At 43.6% G+C, this 21,811-nt stretch overlaps 1 protein-coding gene across 12 annotated transcripts in view; it reads left to right on the forward strand.

Moving 5' to 3' along the window:
- The window catches only part of mycbp2 (MYC binding protein 2), a 62,315-nt gene that overhangs the window by 19,913 nt on the left and 20,591 nt on the right, over positions 1-21,811 (forward strand). For 6 of the 12 annotated variants that reach the window (XM_030080311.1, XM_030080313.1, XM_030080321.1 and 3 more), the window contains exons 12-50: positions 1,276-1,480; positions 1,665-1,829; positions 2,034-2,192; positions 2,319-2,523; positions 2,774-2,919; positions 3,425-3,535; positions 3,896-4,000; positions 5,783-5,902; positions 6,194-6,275; positions 6,357-6,474; positions 6,746-7,104; positions 7,579-7,751; positions 9,220-9,345; positions 9,762-9,889; positions 10,330-10,421; positions 10,510-10,644; positions 10,857-10,940; positions 11,045-11,141; positions 11,286-11,478; positions 12,180-12,454; positions 13,280-13,501; positions 13,736-13,927; positions 15,321-15,527; positions 15,667-15,804; positions 15,961-16,139; positions 16,219-16,361; positions 16,484-16,584; positions 16,700-16,918; positions 17,051-17,273; positions 17,644-17,762; positions 17,953-18,040; positions 18,210-18,259; positions 18,374-18,546; positions 18,718-18,862; positions 19,037-19,243; positions 19,423-19,478; positions 19,570-19,685; positions 19,798-19,895; positions 20,677-20,793. In XM_030080311.1, the coding sequence (XP_029936171.1) occupies positions 1,276-1,480; positions 1,665-1,829; positions 2,034-2,192; positions 2,319-2,523; positions 2,774-2,919; positions 3,425-3,535; positions 3,896-4,000; positions 5,783-5,902; positions 6,194-6,275; positions 6,357-6,474; positions 6,746-7,104; positions 7,579-7,751; positions 9,220-9,345; positions 9,762-9,889; positions 10,330-10,421; positions 10,510-10,644; positions 10,857-10,940; positions 11,045-11,141; positions 11,286-11,478; positions 12,180-12,454; positions 13,280-13,501; positions 13,736-13,927; positions 15,321-15,527; positions 15,667-15,804; positions 15,961-16,139; positions 16,219-16,361; positions 16,484-16,584; positions 16,700-16,918; positions 17,051-17,273; positions 17,644-17,762; positions 17,953-18,040; positions 18,210-18,259; positions 18,374-18,546; positions 18,718-18,862; positions 19,037-19,243; positions 19,423-19,478; positions 19,570-19,685; positions 19,798-19,895; positions 20,677-20,793 (5,871 nt within the window). The remainder of the gene's footprint in view (positions 1-1,275; positions 1,481-1,664; positions 1,830-2,033; positions 2,193-2,318; positions 2,524-2,773; positions 2,920-3,424; positions 3,536-3,895; positions 4,001-5,782; positions 5,903-6,193; positions 6,276-6,356; positions 6,475-6,745; positions 7,105-7,578; positions 7,752-9,219; positions 9,346-9,761; positions 9,890-10,329; positions 10,422-10,509; positions 10,645-10,856; positions 10,941-11,044; positions 11,142-11,285; positions 11,479-12,179; positions 12,455-13,279; positions 13,502-13,735; positions 13,928-15,320; positions 15,528-15,666; positions 15,805-15,960; positions 16,140-16,218; positions 16,362-16,483; positions 16,585-16,699; positions 16,919-17,050; positions 17,274-17,643; positions 17,763-17,952; positions 18,041-18,209; positions 18,260-18,373; positions 18,547-18,717; positions 18,863-19,036; positions 19,244-19,422; positions 19,479-19,569; positions 19,686-19,797; positions 19,896-20,676; positions 20,794-21,811) is intronic. The other 6 variants (XM_030080312.1, XM_030080323.1, XM_030080319.1 and 3 more) reach the window with 4 other exon arrangements.

Consider the following 21,811-nt stretch of genomic DNA (forward strand, 5'->3'; position numbering starts at 1 on the left):
TACACTGTCTACTTCCATAGAAACACACCAGGGGCTGCTGTGGTAGAAGCTTATCCACAAATGTGCATAAACCTATGTAAAGGTGGTAATAATAATAATAATAATAATAATGATGATAACCACAGTTTGCCATTTACTAGCTAATTTTATTATATGGTTTAGATAGCATAGAAATCATATAATATGTGTGTTTGTGCTCTTTTGCATATACAAGACTGGGGAAGGAAGTGGGCACAAAACTTGACTTGGTGTTAAACTACATTTTTTTTTTTGCCATAGAACAACATAGGCGCAGTCATTGTGTTTAGAGATGCAGTGCTTTGTTGCTTTGTTGGATAGGAGAGTTGACAGTTTCACGCATACTGTCTCAGTATGAAGAGAATGCCAACTATGAAGGTGTTCAGGGTGTGTGAGAGGGTGTGGTAGTGTATGCCTGTGGCCTGTGGGTGTGGTGCAGTGTGCTTCCATCGTAGATAACCTCAGGCCAGTGACCTGCTGCTCAGTGCTGTGTCTGTGTGGAGGCCCTAATCTCATAGTGGGCCTTATCTGCAGATTACCCCAACCCAGGCCGACTGGATGGGTAAAAATAGGAGCAGCTAACCACTGACTTGGTGCAAAGTTCACACATCACCTGCACTAGATACTTCAGCACTGTGCCCACACCGCCTGGCATGTGGTATATATTACAAAGTCAAAGTCCTGCGTGGTTCCACACTGTTTATGATATGCAGTCTGTTGTCCTCTCATGTTGTTTTGTTGGGATTATGTAATTGGCACAAGTGAATGTCAGACAGTTTGAGTAATAATAGCTCTTATACCCCCAGCAGCAGCTTGTGTAAATGTATCATCACAATCTGCCCCTGGATAATTCTAATGACACATGCACTCATCTCAGAGCACTGACAGCACTGTATTGTTGAGATTGTAATGATTGCATCGTCCTGCTTGTCCTCCCTCTCACTGCTCCCCTGACTATTGGTGCTTTTGCAGCTCTGAAATAAAGACTGTAGCTTCAGGTTGTTTGGTGCATTATCTTACCGGGAACTGTCAGGAACGGAGAGTTACTGCTGACTATTTTCTCTCTTTCTCTTTTGATTTTTTTACTTTTCAGTTTGCCACCAAGGGCTAATAAAGCGTAACAGTTGTGTTTTTGCATTTGGTAGATAGACTTTGACTCCTCAACACTAGCCACTATGATTAAGGCACTGCTGAAGTCTCCCCTTGGATTTCCTTGTCTCTGTGTTTAATTCATCTGCCTTCTTCTTCCTTTCTCAGATCTACTACACAGGAAAGTACCAGAGCTTGGGCATAAAGCAGGGTGGCCCATCGGCAGGTAAATGGGTGGAGCTGCCTGTCACCAAATCTCCCAAGATCATCCAGTTCTCAGTGGGCCATGATGGCTCTCATGCGCTGCTAGTAGCTGAGGATGGCAGTGTGTTCTTTACGGGTTCTGCCAGCAAGGGAGAAGATGGAGAGTCCAGTAAGACATCTTTAAATTATCCATCACGGGAAATTATGTACCACATTTAGGCATAATAGCAAATCATGACTTCTAGCCACTGCTTTGAAACTTTTAAAATCAGTTCAGATGCTGGCAAAAATGGAAACGCAGTCGGTTGTACTGTAGTTGCAAAGCTGATGTCTGTCATTTTTGTTTTGTGCAGCCAAGAGTCGCAGACAGCCAAAGCCCTACAAGCCTAAGAAGATGATCAAGCTGGAGACCAAGACGGCAGTGTACACCGCCTGCAACAATGGTAGCAGCAGCATCGTCACTAAGGATGGAGAGCTTTACATGTTTGGCAAAGATGCCATCTACAGTGACAGCACCTGTGAGTGGACTGGAGGGGGAATGAGGACTTTTCAAACTCTGACCTGAGACACTGTTTACTCGCTTTCTTCTCCTTGTCATTATCTACTTTCCTGGGTCGATAAAGACCAGTACCTTAATTCTGATTTTTTTTTTTGGTAGGTGGAAGGTAAGATGTAAGTTATTTTATTTTCTTGTATCAACATCTTTTCTTTCCCCTCTACAGGCCAGGTGACAGACCTGAAAGGTCACTTTGTAACTCAGGTTGCCATGGGAAAGGCTCACACTTGTGTCCTGACCAAGAGTGGAGAAGTGTGGACTTTTGGGGTCAACAACAAGGGCCAGTGTGGTCGAGACACTGGAGCCATGAGCCAGGCAGGGAAAGGTGAGAGAAAACACACCCATATCAACAAACAGACAAAATAATCCCACAAGGCAGACATTTTTCAGTTTTCTAGTATCCTGATCTGTTGTCCTTTTTTCTGTGTTTGTGTGCGTCTTCCTGTTATAGCGTTTGGGGTGGAGAGCATGGCCACAGCCATGGACGAGGACCTGGAAGATGAACTGGAGGAGAAGGAGGAGAAGAGCATGATGTGCCAGCCAGGCATGCACAAGTGGAAGCTGGACCAGTGCATGGTCTGCACAGTGTGTGGGGACTGCACCGGCTACGGTGCCAGCTGTGTCAGCAGTGGGCGGCCAGACAGAGTACCAGGAGGGTGAGTAGACACAGTCTGGTGAAAGGTGAAGGTGGTTATCAGAGTAGTTATTTGGTGCTTGTTCTTACTAATCAATATGTACTGCTAATAGAGACCGAATGCTCATCAGGTTGAGTATTAGGATATTTGAACTTAATCTGTTATGTAATTTTACTATTCCCATTTTTTAATGTATTGCTGTATTGGCTGAATTGTTAATCATGATATGAATGTTTCTGTTTCTGTGTGTGTGTGTTTGTGTCTCCACCAGTATCTGTGGCTGTGGTTCTGGGGAATCCGGCTGCTCAGCGTGTGGCTGCTGTAAGGCCTGTGCCAGGGAGCTGGATGGCCAGGAGGCCAGGCAGAGGGGCATCTTTGATGCTGTAAAGGAGATGATTCCCCTGGACCTGCTGCTAGGTATAGCCACTGATACCTTAAATGGCTTTATGTTCCCCCTGTTTTAGCCCGTCATTCATATAGTATTCATATTTCACCTGCATCACCACTTGCATTGTTTACATTTTGGTCAAAACCACAAAGCCCAATACATCTCCATTTAGCCACCATATGCCTACACATCAGTGGCATTGTTATGTTGTTGCAGTGCTTTTCAATTTGTTGGATCTTCCCGGTAGTCTGCCTTGAGCAGTGTTGGGCAAGCTCTCTGTATGTGTGGTTCTCGCACGCTGCTTATTATGCCGTACATGTCACATTGTTTGTTGCATTTGCTTGGATGCAGTATAATACACACTTGTCATTCCTCATGCGTTATTTTGTCCTTGTGTTGTGGAGCGTCATCGCTTTTCCATCATGTTTGTCATTCATTCATGTGTGTCTTGTTCTGCTCTACTCTGCCCTGTCTTCTCTTCTCCTCCTGCATCCTGTCTGGGCTGCCTGTATCCGGGGACTTTTGTGTTTTCAGCTGTGCCTGTCCCTCCCCCTCCAGGAGTTAACATTGAGGAGCACATTCAGATCCGCCAGGAGGAGAAACGGCAGAGGATCAACCGCCGGCACAGGCTGGAGGAGGGTCGAGGTATGACACAGGGCTGGGCAGAGTGACAAAATGGGAGGGTGTGTTTTTGTTGGCCTTACCAGGTTGACGTTTGTATGACAGAGAATTCAAAGTATGTGCAGGGAGCGTGTGGGGACAGTGAGGGGGTTAGTGTTTAAAGGCTGAAGCTACACACAGTATGACCATCCCTTTTAGCCTCTAATAGATCGTGCCCTCAGGTGCTGTTGTGAGCTTGGGTGTTGTGCCTTGGTGACTTCCCCCTTGCTTGTGTCTTTATAATTTTGCAGTGTGTGTGTATTGTTGTTGTGTTGTAGTATTACCATGTTTTCTCTCCCATTTGTGAGCCTTGTGCATGCATGTGAAAGTTTCTTTCTCCCCCAGGCCCCCTTGTTTTCCCCGGCCCCATATTTATGAACCAGCGTGAGCAGGCCCTAGCCAGAATAAGACCCCTTCAGGCCCTAAGGCATAAACGGGACAAGCACAAAGGTACTACGGTCTTCACTACCTAACTCAACGGGTGCAAGGACACCCCTCTGACTCACCTCCCAGTCTGGCTGTCCCGCCCACCTCCTCTCTCACTCTCTGAAGGCAAGACTCTTATGTCTTCACCAATCTCATGGTAACAAACAACCAACGGTGTAGTCAGGAAGGGCTCACTCTGACCCACAGTGGAGGATGTGAAGTCTTCAGGCCTGGGTAAAGGCTAATCTCTTCAGCGGGATGGTTTCTGCCCTTTTTGTATTAGTACTGATTGTTTACCTTGGTTTTCTAGGAAATATGTTTACATAAGACAGGACAGAACAACAATAAAGCTGAAGTCTAGTTATTTTAGTGCGTCTTGTGGTTTAGTAGTCGTAGTCCCTGGAGTAGACTGCCTGCCATTGTTGCTTTTGTTCAGACCTAAATAGAAATCAGTGTCCTAGTCTGACTGGATTTACCATCAAGTGCCTAAGCAGCTGATTTGTCACTCCACAGGCCACACTGCAGCATTAGAAGCAGATGAAACAGCAGGCACCAGGGAGAGCAGGCTTTGATAAACGACAAGCTGACAATTATGGGACAGATCTGAAAGACTGGATGCAGAGTCACTAGTTTTAAATGCTTATTTTTAGGATGTGAGGCACTAACTGAACAGGTCCCGTTTGAAAACTTTCCAAATGAAAAAATTAGTATTAAGTATAAATAGTCTTCTTTTTATGTCCCCCCCTGTTATATATGGCAGCAGTGAGGAAAGGGTGAATTAGATCTTCCTAGTTTCCTTCCTACTGTCACCTCAGATACTGGGGCTGTACAGCTTTGCTAAATAGCTTTCCTCCACTAAGAGTAGGTTATTTGAGATACTGGCCTGAGCAGCCCACTTCATGGAGTTACACTACTGAAGAGGAATGGGTGTTCCACTTTCCCCAAACGGCATACTGATGTACTGGTGTTCCCTTTGTGACCTCCAAGGAAGCATTCAGTGTGCTTCAGATGTCAATTAAGTGCAGTTCTGTATACTCACTGTCACTGAGAGTTGTGTCCATGAACTGAACTTTCAACCTTACCCTTTAGACTTTGGGCCATGGACCAGCAAAGGTTTATGATTTATTTGCTGACGGATCATTTATTCAAATCAAACCAGTTAAAAGCGATCTCACCTAGCTGACATCAGTTTTAAAGCTCTTCAAAGGAGGTCATCCACAACAAGCTGGTCCCTGGTCCAAAAGTGTATTCAGATTCATTGTATTTGATGTAATGCATGGGCCTATATCTACTGTACCTTGTTCCCCTCACACACCACTACTATGACCTCTGAAACAACGCTCAGGGTAAACCAGATTCCCTCTTCCTCTTTGCACACAGAAAGAATCCAATCCATGACATGACGCCAAACCAGGTTTACCACATACTTTAAAAAAAGAACTATGAACCATCTAGTATTTGTTGATGTCAAATAGAAGTACAAATTACAATTACAATTAACTGTCTGTCCAAAAAAAGTTTATACACATGGAGAGAGAATGGTAACTTAATGAGAGTAACTTAATGGGTCTGGTTGCCAAAAGCCTTTCTGTTTTAGAGGTTTTGCTTCCCTCCTTTATTTTGTCAGCATGCTCTCCCATTTTCCTCCTTTTCTTTGTTGAATCCACTCCTCCTTCCAGCTCCCTTTTTTCCAGGACTGCGCAGAGACATCCACCTCAGGGCTCTGACGTTGCAGCTTTATTTTCATCCCCCCTTCTCCTCCTCCTTCTCTGCCCCATCTGTGCTGACTGATTGTTTGCCTTTTAGATGGTAGCAGTGAGCGGGGAGAGAAGGATGCCAGTAAAATCACCACCTACCCTCCAGGGGCGGTGAGGTTTGACTGTGAGATGCGGGCCGTGCAGGTCAGCTGTGGCTTTCACCATTCCGGTAGGTTTGCTTACTGTATGACCACTTCCTGTCAGCCACTTCCTGCTTCCTTTGATGCCTTCCGTTATGAATTGTGATCAAAATCTCGCCGGGGGAGTCTTAATGTTCAGTAGCTTTGTTTGCATGTCAGACATTGTCTTTCAAGAAAAATGGTGAGGGACTCCCCAAAGGGGCTGATTTTACTGAAAAGAAAATGAGAAAATATGAGTACTTTCATACCTTTCATTGTTACATAGATAGTGTAATTGTACTCAATTTGATAATTATGAATTACATCTTCTTTACTTTTAGTGGTGCTGATGGAGAATGGAGATGTATACACATTTGGTTATGGCCAACATGGGCAGCTTGGACACGGAGATGTCAACTCCAGGTGACTAGTGCTACAAATAACATACAGACACACAGTCATGCATACACATACACCATCTAAGCTATTGTTTCTACTTGTTAGGGGTTCTCCAACCCTGGTGCAAGCCCTGCCGAGCCCCAGTGTTCAGGTGACCGCAGGCAGTAACCACACAGCTGTGCTCCTCATGGACGGGCAGGTCTTCACCTTCGGCAGCTTCTCGGTAATGAAAACATCCCTGATATTTTATAAGGGACCCTGAGGTGTCCTGCTTTTTATTTGTTAAGAGTTTTTTTTCCCCTTTTACAACAGAAGAATGTTTCTCCAAGTATGCAGAACACTGTCAGCATCATGCTTTGATACTTCATTTTTGGTTTATCCTATGAATGTTATATATTATGAAGCACTTTTGATGTCCATCACTGTATACTTAATAGTTTTGATGTAGCTGATCACAGAATTCTCAGTTCTCAATATGTTTATTGGTTTTACAGAAAGGGCAGCTGGGCCGGCCCATCCTGGACATGCCCTACTGGAACACAAAGCCATCTCCCATGCCCAACATTGGTGCCAAATATGGACGAAAGGCGACTTGGATCGGCGCCAGCGGAGACCAGACATTCCTGCGGATCGATGAGGCCCTCATCAACTCCCATGTTCTCGCCACTTCTGAGATCTTTGCCAGCAAACACATCATAGGCCTGGTGCCCACCTCGGTCTCTGAACCTCCACCGTTCAAATGCTTGCTCATCAACAAGATGGATGGAAGCTGCCGCACCTTCAATGATTCTGAGCAGGAGGACCTGCAGGGCTTTGGCCTGTGTCTCGACCCTGTGTATGATGTCATCTGGAGGTGAGTCCAAGGGCAATCCACAACGGTCTTCAGTTTGTTTGTCACACCCATGGGTGGACTGGAGTCATTGTCTCCAGTAGGAACACCTGGACTGGTTTCTCCCTAAAGACTACCCAATGAAGAGCATGTCATGACTCAAAACGTTTTTTATTCTGTATGTAACCAGTGAAGAAATCTGTGGAATTCATTAGATGCACATCTAGTGTTGCGAGTCATTCTACTTAATCTTATGGCTCATTCTTGTCTGGACTCAATACCTGGAAGGAGATATGTGTGCGTGTGTACTCTGTTTGCCTTGTGATCTCAAATGGTCACCACATCTCTTTATATAATAAAACCATTCTGTTAAGTTTCAGCTAAGCAGAGTTATAATGTACCATCCACAAGTCCTTATTACTTGTTACTTATTTAGATAGACCCCTTCTGAATGGGATTGTTGAAGGGCTCATTAATGTGCTCTCTGCATGTTTCCAGGTTCTTGCCAGCCTCAAGGGAGATGTGGTGCTACAATGCAGTGATCGCTGATGCCAGGGTGCCCTCTGCCACAGACCTACAGGCTCGCTGTAGTATCCTTAGCCCAGAGTTGGCACTCCCGTCTGGATCACAGGCCACCACTACACGCTCTCATGGAGCCCTACACATCTTGGGTAAACATTCAACAACATCTCCGGATTGCATGTTCATGAAATGTTGCTGTCTGCTAGGAAAAACTGCCTTGTTTTTGTTTGACCATTATGCTTTAATTAATTTGCCCAAGGGGTTTTGAGAAGATTTCATAAACCAAGGGAGATGTCATTTTCTCAACTCATTTGAAACCACACCTTGGGAATTACCAAAATTGGAATTAACAAGGTTTTCATCTGACAGTGATGGGGGAAAAAGTCTCTCTGTTTCCACTCCTCAGACCTTAATGCAGTTTAGGGGTTCTCATATTTATCATGGGCAGTAGCTCACGCACAGGGTCAGAAATTAGCAAAGGTCTGGGGGAAAAAACACCCCTGAACACTAGGAGTAGCCTTTTCAGCATTTTACCCTGTTTACATTTTTGTTTGTTGACTTGTTCAGGTAATTTTGTGTGAATGAGACTCCTGTCCCCCATGGGCCACCATAGGTAAATCGTGGGAGTCTATGGCCAATTTGATTCTTTCCTGTGTGTTCTGGATGTGAAAAATGAAGCTGTTTGTGACCTGAAAACAGCTAGTAAGCAGCCTGAGGCAGTAGAAAAAGAAATGTTGACTCCATGCAGCTAGCAGTAGAAGAAATTGCCAATTGCACACAAACCACGGCATCAGCAAAAAATAAAACAACCAGTTTTATAAAAAACTCAGCAATTGAGTGTAAGATGCACTGGCGTGGGACAGGGAATAGGGGAAATTGCGCTCTCCTCTTGTTTAAGACCCGCTGCCTGTTTCTGGCAGTGAGAAAGAAAAGGGGGACATGCAGCTTAGGATTTCAAATAAAACAGATCTTGGTGGTACTAATTTAGTGTTTTTTTCCACTATGCAACGCAGTTGCCTTAGTTAAATAAAATTGACCCTGGAAAGGAAAAAATACACCCTAAAGGGGGGCAAAAGAAACCTTCTGGTAAGCAAACAAAAACAAAAAACAAACAAATATGTTTGTTACCCTGCATACAGACCCTAATTTGATAACATTTTGTCCTAAGGAACCTCATCACAGAGAGCCTGTGTTGCTTTTCTTATGTTTTTATTATTGAATGAATAGTCATGATTTAGAATTGAATGGCAGTGTAAAGGGAAAGGGAAATGAAACCTATGCAAATAATTGTCGTTATAGCTTTTCTCGTTTTGATATCCTCTAGTGGGTGAGATAAAAGTGAAATCTTCTGTTCTTCATTGTCTTGGGCCTTTGTGTATCTCTCTGAATGAGCCCTGGAGATCCCTACACCCCTTACTAGGAAAACTGATTTAGTCTGCTCTTTCCATATGTTTCAGCTGTTGTGAACAGTTGATTTTACGAACCAACTTTGCTGCCAAATCACAGCCCCGTATATGATAAAGTGTCATTCACTGTGTACACAAATGTTTTTACTGTGAGCATTTTTGTTTTGCATCGTTTAATACTAAAAGGAGGTCTACATGTGTGCCCTGACAGGTTGCCTGGATACGTTAGCAGCCATGCAGGAACTGAAGATGGGTGTAGCCAGCGCAGAGGAAGAGACCCAGGCCGTGATGAAGGTCTACTCCAAGGAGGACTACAGCGTGGTCAACCGCTTTGAGAGTAAGTGGATATTTAGTAATAAATACATGACAGATGGTGTATGATGCATTATGCTGGAAGATACACTTCAGTGTCTGTTTTATGTTTTGATTTAACATAATTTAATTCACAGTGTTGAGCTGTATATTTTTGCACCAGCCCTTTGACTTATTTCAATCTTATTAGGCTAATCAGCTTATCATCAGATCACTGAATCAGGGTCTTCTATTAAAAAGTCATGCACATCCCAGCCCCTCACACCTCCCACCTAGCCTCCAGGTTGATGATTCAAAGCTGATGAGTCTGTTCACAGATAATTAGCCAGATTACCTGATTCAGATCACTTAATCATCCCCTTTAGTCAACAGTTGTGGGAAACATGGATGGTAAAAGATGCAGCTACACCCTGTGGACTGATCCCGTGTGTGATGTTACAGGTCATGGCGGTGGCTGGGGCTACTCAGCTCACTCGGTGGAGGCCATCCGCTTCTGTGCTGATGCAGACATCCTGCTGGGTGGCCTGGGCCTGTTTGGGGGTCGAGGCGAGTACACCGCCAAGATTAAGGTGAGCAGGGACACTTCTCCCAGGGGAAATCAGATATAATAGTTATTAATTTGTTTAGCAACTTAATCAGATTTTCAGCTTTTGTGTGTTTGCTTCAAATTTTGTCCAGAGTCCGATGAAGATATCATTTGATGCAAATGTACTGAATTGAAACTAACTTGATAAGGTTATCAGTTGTATTACTCCAGAAATTTATGCAGCAGCTTTGACAGACTAACAAAATGTTCTCACAACTTCAGAGCTTGTAAGAAAAACTAGCAAGGAACAGTTGTCGTAGTTTACCCTTATATAATCATTGCATAAGAAGAATAATTCCACTTCATATGGCACCTAAAATGAGAGTTGGAGAGTAAAATAATTCAACACATAAAGTGTGACATCTGCCTTACATTAATGTCCCGAGGAGACTTTGATAGTTACTGTCATCTGTTGTCATGCAGCTGTTTGAACTGGGGCCTGATGGGGGCGACCACGAGACAGACGGTGATCTGCTGGCTGAGACTGACGTGCTGGCGTACGACTGCGCCGCCAGGTACAGTTTATGTGTCAATCTGTACCATGTTTCCTTTCTCTTCTGACAAGTAGAGGCGTAAACATAAAGGAATAAACTCTGTCCACAGGGAGAAATATGCCATGATGTTTGATGAGCCAGTGTTGCTGCAGCTGGGCTGGTGGTATGTGGCCTGGGCCAGGGTGTCTGGGCCCAGCAGTGACTGTGGCTCCCACGGGCAGGCTACCATTACTACTGATGACGGGTAAAACATATCACAATAATAAAAAATCTATTTTTTAATCTAGTGTTTTTTTTTTTTTTTTTTTTAGAAATTAATACATACCGGTAATATATTTTTACCGTATATGTTCCTTGGTCAATTTGTGGTTGAATTTAAATGATTGTAAACATTTTTGAAGTGAATAGTGGCCAGAGGCTTTTTTTTAACTTTGTCTTATTTTTCCTTGCTTTAAGTGTGGTGTTTCAATTCAAGAGCTCTAAGAAATCCAACAACGGCACCGATGTTAATGCAGGTCAAATACCTCAGCTACTGTACAGGCAAGTAACTTATTACATTCCTCAGATCTGTGTGCAGTGATGCAGTCTATTCTGTCTATCAAGTCAATTTTTATTCTTATCGTTTGTTTATATTTTAAAACTAGGCTTCCATCAAATGATGGCAATGCATCCAAAGGGAAACAGCAGACTAGCGAGCCGGTCCATATCCTGAAACGCTCTTTTGCTCGTACGGTGTCAGTGGTGAGTACAGTCTCTTTTTAAAATGGTATTTTGCTGCCCCTCTTTTTTATCTGAAAGTGTGTTGACAGGTAATTTTGTTTAGCAATATGGTATTGTAGTCAAATCTTTGTCCTTTTCTCTGTGTCTTTCTCTTTTTCTCTGCAGGAGTGTTTTGAGTCTCTGTTGAGCATCCTTCACTGGAGCTGGACCACCCTTGTCCTGGGTGTGGAGGAGCTGCGAGGCCTGAAGGGCTTCCAATACACAGCGACCCTGCTGGACCTGGAGAGACTGCGCTTTGTTGGGACCTGCTGCCTCCGGCTGCTCAGGGTCTACATCTGTGAGATCTTCCCCATCTCTGGTAGGAGCACACAGACCCTAAATAAAATTACATTTTAGCCTTGGAAAAGGAGTGGTTCATTCTCTGTGGAAATTTTAAGTTTTCATTTTAAGTTGTTCAAAGTGCTGCTTTCTTGAACAATTTATGAGCTGAAACTTGAAATAAAAATGTAATTTGTGATAAGATGCAACCAGGTTGACACTAAATTAACTCAGGACTAGAATTTGGTATCTGTAAGCTAAGCTCAAAGTGATTCATTGAATCGCCATGTCCCACAATGGCACATGTTGACTAAAATCTTTGTAGTTTTTGGTACTAACTGACAGGGTGACGTAACCTTAACCTAAGCTGGTTGTAGCTATATGCAGACATTTTCACAGAAATTTACTAATGTTTTTCTGAAAGAAAATCAGTTAAGAAATTATTTTTCAGAATGAGATATGTGCCATTTAAAAATATGATGCACAAAATGAATAATGGCTGAAAATGCAAATTAAATACATCTTTTGGAGGAAAGTAGTTAAGTAAGGCTTACAAAATGTTAATGCCTTTACAGACTGCATCCTTTATATTTTAGAGCTTTTGAATGATGAGCTTGAGGGTAGCTCATCACTTTGTTTTACTCCAGAGTGGATGTGCTTGAGTAGAACTCTTCAGTTAGATAAAGGCGCTGAAGAGATCCAAATTTTGCTCTCTCACTCTCTGTGTTCTTTGGTTTGCAGCCAGCACCAAGGCTGTGGTGGAGGAGTCGAGCAAGCTGGCGGAGTGCGTGGGAAAGACACGCAGCCTGCTGAAGAAGATCCTGTCAGAAGGCATGGACAACTGCTTGACCAAGCTGGACAACGACCCCCAGGGTTACTTGTCGCAGCCTCTCACCCTGCTGGAGGCTGTGCTGCAGGAGTGCCACAACACCTTCACCGCCTGCTTCCACTCCTTCTACCCCACACCCGCCTTGCAGTGGGCCTGCCTCTGTGACCTGCTCAACTGCCTGGACCAGGTCAGATTACTGACAGGGGTCCAAGATTGCAGATGACCTCTTTTTCCTTAAGTAGTTTGGAATAAAATGCCAAGTGATGGTTTAGAGTGTTTGAAAATAGTATGAAGAGGCCTCTTGTGCTTCAGCCAGTAGGTCTGTACTCACACTTTGGGCTTGAAAGCGCAAAACATTATTGACTCTTTGGGTCACAGAATTCAGACTGGCCCCAAAAGAAAGCGCTGTAGCATGTAGTACTCATTCTGTATGAAAATTGTGCAGGAATCATTGTGTTCATAAGCTATATAGTTATAAACAGTTTAGTAGTTACATACAGGGCTGGGCGATTTATCGATATGGTATCAACAATGGGATATGAGACTAGATATCGTTTTGGATTTTGGATATCATAACATCGTGATATGGCATGAAATTGTTTTCTATTCCTGGTTTTAAAGGCTGCTTTATAGTAAAGGGATGATATCTGACCTTACTAGAAGGTTGTACCTGTTATTTCCCTCTACCTGCTTGGTTATCATATCCACATTAGTAATGATTGTTTATTAAAATATTTTAATGTGTCAGTGTCTTATAAAGCACGAATAGTCACTCTTTCCTTCACAGGCCCAGACCTGCATGTACTTTACATTTTAGGTAGTCAGCTGATGACTTTTTAATCAGTGCAACAGTAGAATAACAATTAAGTCTTATGAAATTACAAGCAACCGACAATGGGCAGAGGCACAGTGCACAGTATTTCTGTGATTACAGAATGAACATATGAGAGAGAAGTACTAGAAAAAAAACATAAAACAAGAGCCTCATTCTGTTCTCCTCCCTGTATTTCAGGACATTGCCGAGGCCAACTTTCGCACGTCCAGCAGCCGTCTGCTGGCGGCAGTAATGTCAGCTCTGTGCAACACCTCAGTTAAACTGACATCCATCCTGCCCATCGCATATGATGGGGAAGTGCTGCTGCGCTCACTGGTCAAACAGGTCAGCACAGAGAATGACTCTGCCCTTGCTCACCGCTTCCCCCTGCTGGTGGCCCATATGGAAAAACTCAGCCACGTGAGTAAAAAAAACACGTTTTTGCACATCACTCAAATCAGGTATCCTCACTTCTAAGGCTTACATTATTGATTATTTCAGAGATGCAAGATTTCATTTCACCCCCTGGGACAATGATTGTCACTGAGCCAAAGCTTTCCAGTTATTCTGGAAATATCCAAGATTAATTAGACAAAGCTCATTAAATTGATATTGATATTGATCATATCCCTCTCTCTTTCCTCTCCTGCTCAGACGGAGGAGAACCTCATGGGCATGACCAGTTTTCGGGAGGTTTTGGAAAAGATGCTGGTAATTGTGGTTTTGCCAGTGAGGAAGAGTCTGAGGAAGGAGGTGGAGCTCTTCTCGCCACACCTGGTCTCCAACACCTGCGGCCTACTGGCCTCCATTGTCTCTGAGCTCACTGCGTCTGCTCTGGGCTCTGAGGTAAAAAAAAACATCCACACAGATGCAGGCTACTTTTTAGGGAGGCTGGGGAGTTTTGTGTTGACCAGCATTAACCTGCTGACTGTGAGAAAGTCTCTGAATCGCTACCAGTTTCATGGGTCCTGTTCTGTAGCTGACTCTGAATCTCTCTGTGGAGGGGGCTAACGAAAAGAGAATTTCCATACGGGAATCAATAAAATAACACATCATTTTGTTATTATGCATGCGCATAAGCAGACTGGTCATCTCTAATTTGTTCTTGGTTTTAACTTGTGTTGTTTCAGTCTGGGACATTTACATTATAACAATTTCCCCTGTCACATTCAGTTCTATTTTTGGATTCGCTTGGAACACAATTGAATCAACCCTCGATTCTGGCCCAAATCAAATTAGATGTTGCTTGGCCCTCAGAATACAGTGATGTAGGGTGCGGGTGAGATCACTGGTAAAGAGAGACCTGCCAGCCATGCTGCATACCATTTCCTCTCCTCTCTTCCTTATTTTGAAATCTCTCTATCTGCAGCTCTATTGTTGTCATGTAGCCTTTTCAAAGGGACAGCTCAGGCTTGGCAGCAGACAGTGTCTTCACTGTTGCCAAACAACAATAACAAAAAGGGGCGGGCACTGTACTATCTGTATTGTCTTTATGGGATGCTGAGTCATGAAGTGGGTGGGATAAGCCCTGCAGTGATGTCTCTCTCTCACTCCTCATTCAGTCATCTCTCCGTCACTCTCCGTTCATATGCATACCCATTTACTGCAGTCTGGACTCTTGGTTCCCATTGCCATAGTAACCGTCATAGGCTGGTTGTCTTGACGACAGCCCTAGCCACCACTGTGTTTTTCTCCCCAGTCTGTTGTCATGGAAACAACTATTCTTCTTCACAGCACCTGCACATCCTCTTCAGCAACAATGTCTGGCTCTCAAGTCCGCTAGCTGATATAGAGTCTATATTACATAATAGATGCCATACATCCTTGTGATGTTTTTATTGATAGAGTTTACACCAGACACCATTCCATTCTCTCCTCCGTGTTGTCATTGTCTCCAAATGAAGGACATTGGCAGCAAACACATTTGGATGACATCCATTGCTGTGTACAGCATTATTTGAAATGGCTTGCTGTTTTGTTTTGTCTTGTTTTTTTCATCCTCAATAATGCCACCTGGTGGTATGCATGATGCCTTGTTTGTACGACGGCCATAATCTACAAGATAAAACTTAAAATCAGATTTATAGTCACTCAGTATTGTAGTATTCGCCAGTATATAGAAAAAAAACTTGCCTGCTTATCTGCTGAACCATCTCAGATACTTCTAGCAGTAATAGGTCTGATACATTTCGCTTATCTGGTCCTTATATTTGGTCGTTTGTGTGATCTTGCTGATCAGGTGGATGGGCTGAACTCACTCCACTCGGTGAAAGCGACTCCCAATCGTTTCACCAAAACAAGCCAGGGCCGCAGTTGGAACACAGGTAATGGCTCTCCTGATGCCATCTGCCTGACAGTGGACAAACCCGGCGTGGTGCTGGTAGGCTTCTGCGTCTACGGAGGAGGGGGCATCCATGAGTATGAGCTGGAAGTGCTTGCTGATGATGTAAGAGAGATTATAACGCAAGTTCAAATTACATCTTGCTACATTGTACATGCTCTGTGTTGTTGCCTCAGTGTCTTTACCAGTTCCGGGAATTTGGCGTCTCACTGTTTTCTACCATGTTTGCTCTCTAACCACCAAGGCCCAGACAGAGCACCCAGGGGACTCGGCGCATTCCCACAGATGGACGTCTCTGGAGCTGGTGAAGGGCACCTACAGCACTGATGATTCCCCAACTGATATCGCTGAGATTCGCCTAGACAAGGCTGTGCCACTCAAGGTACATAGTATATCAAAGAACAATATATATCTGATTTGCTGTTGAGATGCAACTGTCATGATGTGACATATTTATTGAACTTGTAATGTTTTTGCAATTGTATGCTGGTGGTGGACAATTGTAGATGGTTGGATTCATATATTTATTTTGCTGCAGGAGGGGGTGAAGTACGCTGTCCGCCTACGAAACTATGGCAGCCGGACCGCCAATGGGGACGGTGGAATGACCACAGTACAGTGCTCTGATGGTGTGTCCTTCACCTTCAGCACCTGCAGCTTGAGTAGCAATGGGACCAACCAGACCAGAGGACAGATCCCACAGATTCTCTACTATAGGTACACAACAACACATATTAATATATTAATGTCTCAAGTATTTGTATTTTTCTGACCCGAGTGTGTGTCCTGGCTGCAGGAGCGAATACGACGGGGACCTCCAATCACAGCTGCTCAGCAAAGCCAATGAGGAGGACAAGAACTGCAGCCGAGCTCTCTCTGTGGTCAGCGCTGTGGTCAGAGCTGCTAAGGACCTTCTGCATAGGGCATTTGCTGTGGATGGTAAGAGCAGAAAACTTCTAACTGTATTATGGAGGTCTTGGCAATTACTTTAGAGTCTTTTAAATAAGGTTAAATTTGAAAGCACTTATGATGGTTTTATTTATGTCCCTTATTGTCTCTAGTGGAAGACATTCCTGAGCTACTAAGCTCATCCAGCCTGTTCTCCATGCTGCTGCCCCTTATCCTGGCTTACATTGGCCCTGTGGCTGCATCTGTACCCAAGGTAAGCGAATAAACCAGGAGTACAGCCGTGTCCTTCCTTTTTCTTTAACATTTTAATTGTCGCACTTTGATGGGGCCTTTTGGTGAAATGCTCACCCTTCCTCTTTCTCCTCCAGGCTGCAGTTGAAGTGTTTGGCCTAGTTCAAGAGCTGCTACCTGCCGTCTCTGCCCTCAACCAGAAATATGCACCACCCACCTTTAATCCCAACCAATCAACAGACAGCACCACAGGAAACCAGCCTGAGCAGGGCCTATCTGCTTGCACAACATCCAGCCATTACTCTGTGATTGAAAGTGACCATCCCTACAAGCAAGCTGGAGTCACACAATACAGGGTAAGGTATACATTGGCATTGTACCTGATTAGTAAGTGTCCTGCACCCAAAAAATATAATGCTATGCCCCCAAAAAAAGACATAAATGCAACTTTGTTTGAATTGGCCATGTCCTACCTCTCCCTACTACAGGTATCTTTCCCAGACTGTGTCCGCTGGACCACTATTGAGTTTGACCCTCAGTGTGGCACTGCCCAGCCAGAGGATGTCCTACGCCTGCTCATTCCCAGCCGCACCCTCCACCTGTCCAGCCTAGGGGGCAAACCCCTGGCCCATGACACCATCAACACCTGGACTGAGCTCAAGAAGTTCTCTGGCTCCACAGGCTGGCCGACCACTGTCCTGGTACTGCCAGGTAAGAAAGACTGTTGACGTTGTTGGCCATGCAGCTTCATAATACACCCAAATGGATAAATGAAATACAAAATTAATAGTAAAACTAGGATTTAATTAATTGCTGTATATTGTGGCATAATTGAGTAAAAAAAAGAGACTGTTTGAGGATGTCGGTGATACCATTATCAGCTCAGAAATTAAAAAGCTGAACCTTAAGATAGATGTTTGTTTGTTGATCCAAATTATCCTCATGTGTGCTGTAATCTCTTTAATCACGCTTAATTAAGCCACCTGTCACAGCCAGCAACCATTAATGGTTACTAACAGAAATTTGCACACCTGTCTCTCCTTGGTTCTACAGTTATATTTTCCATCATCTTTGCTTTCAGGAAACGAAGTTCTGTTCTCACTGGAAACAGCATCTGATTATGTGAAAGATGAGAAGGCCTGTTTCTATGGCTTCAAGTGTGTGGCTGTTGGGTATGAATTCAACCCCGGGCCTGACGAGGTACAGAAACTTGACTATCTCCTGCTCTGAATTGTGTAACAATACAGCTTAGTGATACTGGATAATGATTGCGCCTGAGAAGCATAATTAGGTCATCATGATTTCTTCCCACTGCATTCTGCATGTCATTTGTAAAATGCTATGTGTTTGTGAATATTAATATGTTGGAGTACCATTTTGTACATTTCAGGGGATCATCCAGCTAGAGAAGGAGTTGGCCTATTTAGGCAGTGTGTGTGCTGCAGCTCTGATGAAGAAGGATCTGGCCCTGCCTATTGGTAAGGAAAACATAGGAGAAGAGGGAATTTCTGTGGCCAATGGAGAATGAGTTTTTTTTTTTTCTTCAATTCAGCATTCTGTGATGCTCTGGATACACTATAATGTGAATTCTGGAGCTGAATTGGTCCTGCATGACAAATGATTTACTCATGTGGTATTTAATTCCAGGGAATGAGTTGGAGGAGGATCTTGAGATCCTTGAGGAAGCATCTCTCCAGGTATGTCATGTGCTAATTTCTGAGAGACCTTCTTTATGATGCATCTGATCTTGGAAAATATGATGTTCCATCTCTGAAATGTATGTTTTCTCGCCTTGTCTTGCCCTGTGCTAGGTGTGTAAGGCCCACTCAGGGATCTTAGGAAAGGGTCTGGCTTTGTCTCACTCCCCGACCATCTTGGAGGCGCTGGAGGGGAATCTGCCCTTGCACCTCCAAACTAATGAGCACTCCTTCCTGGAGGATTTCATCACCTGTGTACAGAACTCCAGTGGAGGACGTCTGGCGAGGTAAGCCTTTGTACAGTGTATGTCTTTGTGGCTGGACACAAAAAGACCAAATTTTATCTATGGCAGCTCAGTTTGGATATTTTTATGTATTTTTTCTTTGTAGGTCAGATTTTAAATGGTTATTCTTGGACATCATTACCTTTCTCCCTCTGTCGTTTTTGTTCTATTCAGGTGGCTGCAGCCAGACTCTTACGCAGACCCCCAGAAGACATCTCTGATCCTAAACAAAGATGACATACGCTGTGGATGGCCAACTACCGTTGTTGTACAGACCAAAGACCAGTATGGAGATGTGGTGCACGTTCCTAACATGAAGGTCAGGATGACAGCTTAAGCTGCGAAGTCTGAAGTTATAAATGTTTAATGGAATAACTTAAGTGAAAGAATTTTCCATACAAGTGTTAATGCTCATCAGATTTGCCTATTTTACTCATAACTGAGCTATGATCTCAAACTTCCTAACTGTGTTCCTTGTCTGTTTCATATACAGGTGGAGGTGAAGGCTGTGCCTGTTTCACAGAAGAAGTCTGTGCAGCTGGAGAATGTGAAGAAGCTACAGCGGCTGCCTGGAAGCTCCTCTCCTTCCACCTCCGGCACTGACTTAACATTTGGAGGTCTGCCCACACCCAAGCTGGAGGCCACTTATGAGCCCATGATTGTCAAAGAAGCTCGGTACATTGCTATCACCATGATGAAGGTTAGAGAATCTTACGATTTTTTTCTTATTGTGAGTGATTTCTTTTTGGTTAGAAAATGTAAGCTGAGTAAATGTATCATCGAGGGAGCATCTGAGCTGTAAAATTGCATCAGTTTTAAGTAGGCCACCGTTTGGGATGTTGTCACCTCATTGCCTCTGTGCTTTGTCATTTGTCACAGGCTTATGAGAACTACTCCTTTGAAGAGCTGCGCTTTGCTTCCCCAACCCCAAAGAGGTACGACCGGTAATGCAGAAAAAAGACAGATTCTTTTTTTTTTTTTTTTTTTTTTTAGTGAGAGTGGGCTTATTGTTTTCCTTCCTCTTAGACCCAGTGAGAACATGCTGATTCGTGCCAACACTGATGGAACCTACAGTGCCAACTGGACTCCAGGAGCAGTAGGCCTCTATACCATCCATGTCACTATTGATGGCATTGAAATAGGTGAGTCAATGCAAAAAACACCTCTGTCTGCTGAATCATTTCATTCACCGTGAGGACAAGATGCTCTATATTATGTCAACTTGTCATTATGTCAAAATTGTTTTTCCTGTAGATGCTGGTTTGGAGGTGGAGGTGAAGGACCCTCCCAAAGGCATGATCCCACCTGGTACTCAGATGGTCAAACCAAAAGCTGAGCCTCAGCCTAGCAAGGTGAGCCTTCACATTTGCTAAACCCTCATGGGGAGGAAGCTGCACATACGCAAACTCGAAGAAATAATGTAGAAATAACGCATGCACGCTTGCAGCTGGCCTTGCCATACAGCACAACAGAGCAAAAAAAAAAAACACTCGTTCTGCCTTGAACACCCGCCGACGCCAGTTCATAGTCACAGCCACGATGTTTCCCAGTCACTGCTGATGTCTCATCCTACTGTCATCCACCCAAACTGCAATGAGTGACTACTGAGTGAAGAGTTTTTACTCTCTATTCAAAAACTCCAAGCGATACTATCAAAAAAAGTGGGCTTTAAATTTGATGAATGCGTCAAACTGACATCATATATGGTTCTGCATCGGAGCTGTCAAATTTGTTTGTCGTCTGTGATTTGTAAGCAACAATGGGGAAACAAGCAACCTCATGCGTCTCAAATCAGCACTGTGTGTTTCCCCTCTGAACTTGTGCTTAACGGTGTACCCTGCGCCAGTAGAGATATAGATGGGGAACACAGGTTTGAAACAGACTTCATTAAACTGATGCCTTTTCGAAACCGCTCCTAATTTTTCTTCTTCTTTCGCTTTGTGTATGTGTGAGTGTGTGTGCGTATGTGTGTGTACAAGGAAGCAGGTTATCGGTGTTAATACATGCAAATTCCCCATCATCAGCAGCTCCTGCTTCCTTCTCCTCCTGCACTTCTTGTCTTTTTTCCCCCCTTCTTTTTCCCCCTCTGCTTCTGCGGCTCACTGTCTCCCTGTCTCCCTCTGCTTCTCTCAGGTCCGCAAATTTGTGTCCAAGGACAGCGCAGGCCTACGTGTGCGTAGTCACCCGTCCCTGCAGAGTGAACAGATAGGCATAGTGCAAGTCAATGGCACCATCACTTTCATTGACGAGGTAATTGACTCTAGATCAGGCAGAATAAAGCTGTATTTTTTTTTTTTAAGTAGGCTAATTGGAGCACTATTCACTTTTACACCTCATTTTCTTGTTTCCTCTCTTTTCAGTCAGTCAGGGCAGAATAATGAGAATTGTAATCATAAGTAACATTTTTAATGTAAATTAACACTCCTGAGTAATTTTGAATGGCTTACATGTATTATGTGCAATTACCTATCTTAATAATGATTACTAAATCTCGTCTAAGCTCACAGATTTGTTCCTTTTCTTTAATTTTGCTTCGTACTAGGGATGTGCGCGACTAGTCGGCTAGACACTTAAGTGGATCTGCTTTTGCTAGTTGACACGGAAATACTAGTTTGCTAAACTATTGTTGTTGTTTTTTAATTGTTGTTACTGTTGTTTTATTAGGAATCCCACCAGAGTTCTGGAAAGATACATGGTTAAATTTAGGATTACGGTTAGGATTATGGTTTGGTATTTTCCAGACTTACAATTATGCAGCCGCTCAGGCAAGCACAGAAAAATGGCATCTGTGGCATTTAAAGATTTGGTCATTGGAATATTAAATGAGGTATTTCAAACGGCTTTTATATCTACACAATCATTTTTTTCCAACCACATTTCTTCCTATAGATTGAAATATGCTCAGTTTTGATAGTTTTCTGAGTTTTTCCTTAATTTACACTAGTCATGTGGTTGGGTAGAAAACTTTAAACCTTCAGTAAAATTAGTTATCGCGCACATCCCTACTTCGTGCCCTTCCAAGACACTCTGAGGCTACAGAAAAGACATGGATGCCTACACCTTAAACCCTAAGGACATGACACATTTTAATCCAAAATTAAAACGAATGCACTCAAAGCGTTTACTAAAGGATTTCCCCTTTAATCTGCTCATTTCCATTCTCTGCTGCGCGACACATTCAGTGTGCGTCAGCTTCTCAATCCTAAACTATAAGCCGCTTGGCTCTCTTGTGATGAGCACTGAGAGTCAGTACACAGTATTTCAGCCC

Source organism: Myripristis murdjan, chromosome 21 (genome assembly GCF_902150065.1).
Source record: "Myripristis murdjan chromosome 21, fMyrMur1.1, whole genome shotgun sequence".
Lineage (NCBI taxonomy): Eukaryota > Metazoa > Chordata > Actinopteri > Holocentriformes > Holocentridae > Myripristis > Myripristis murdjan.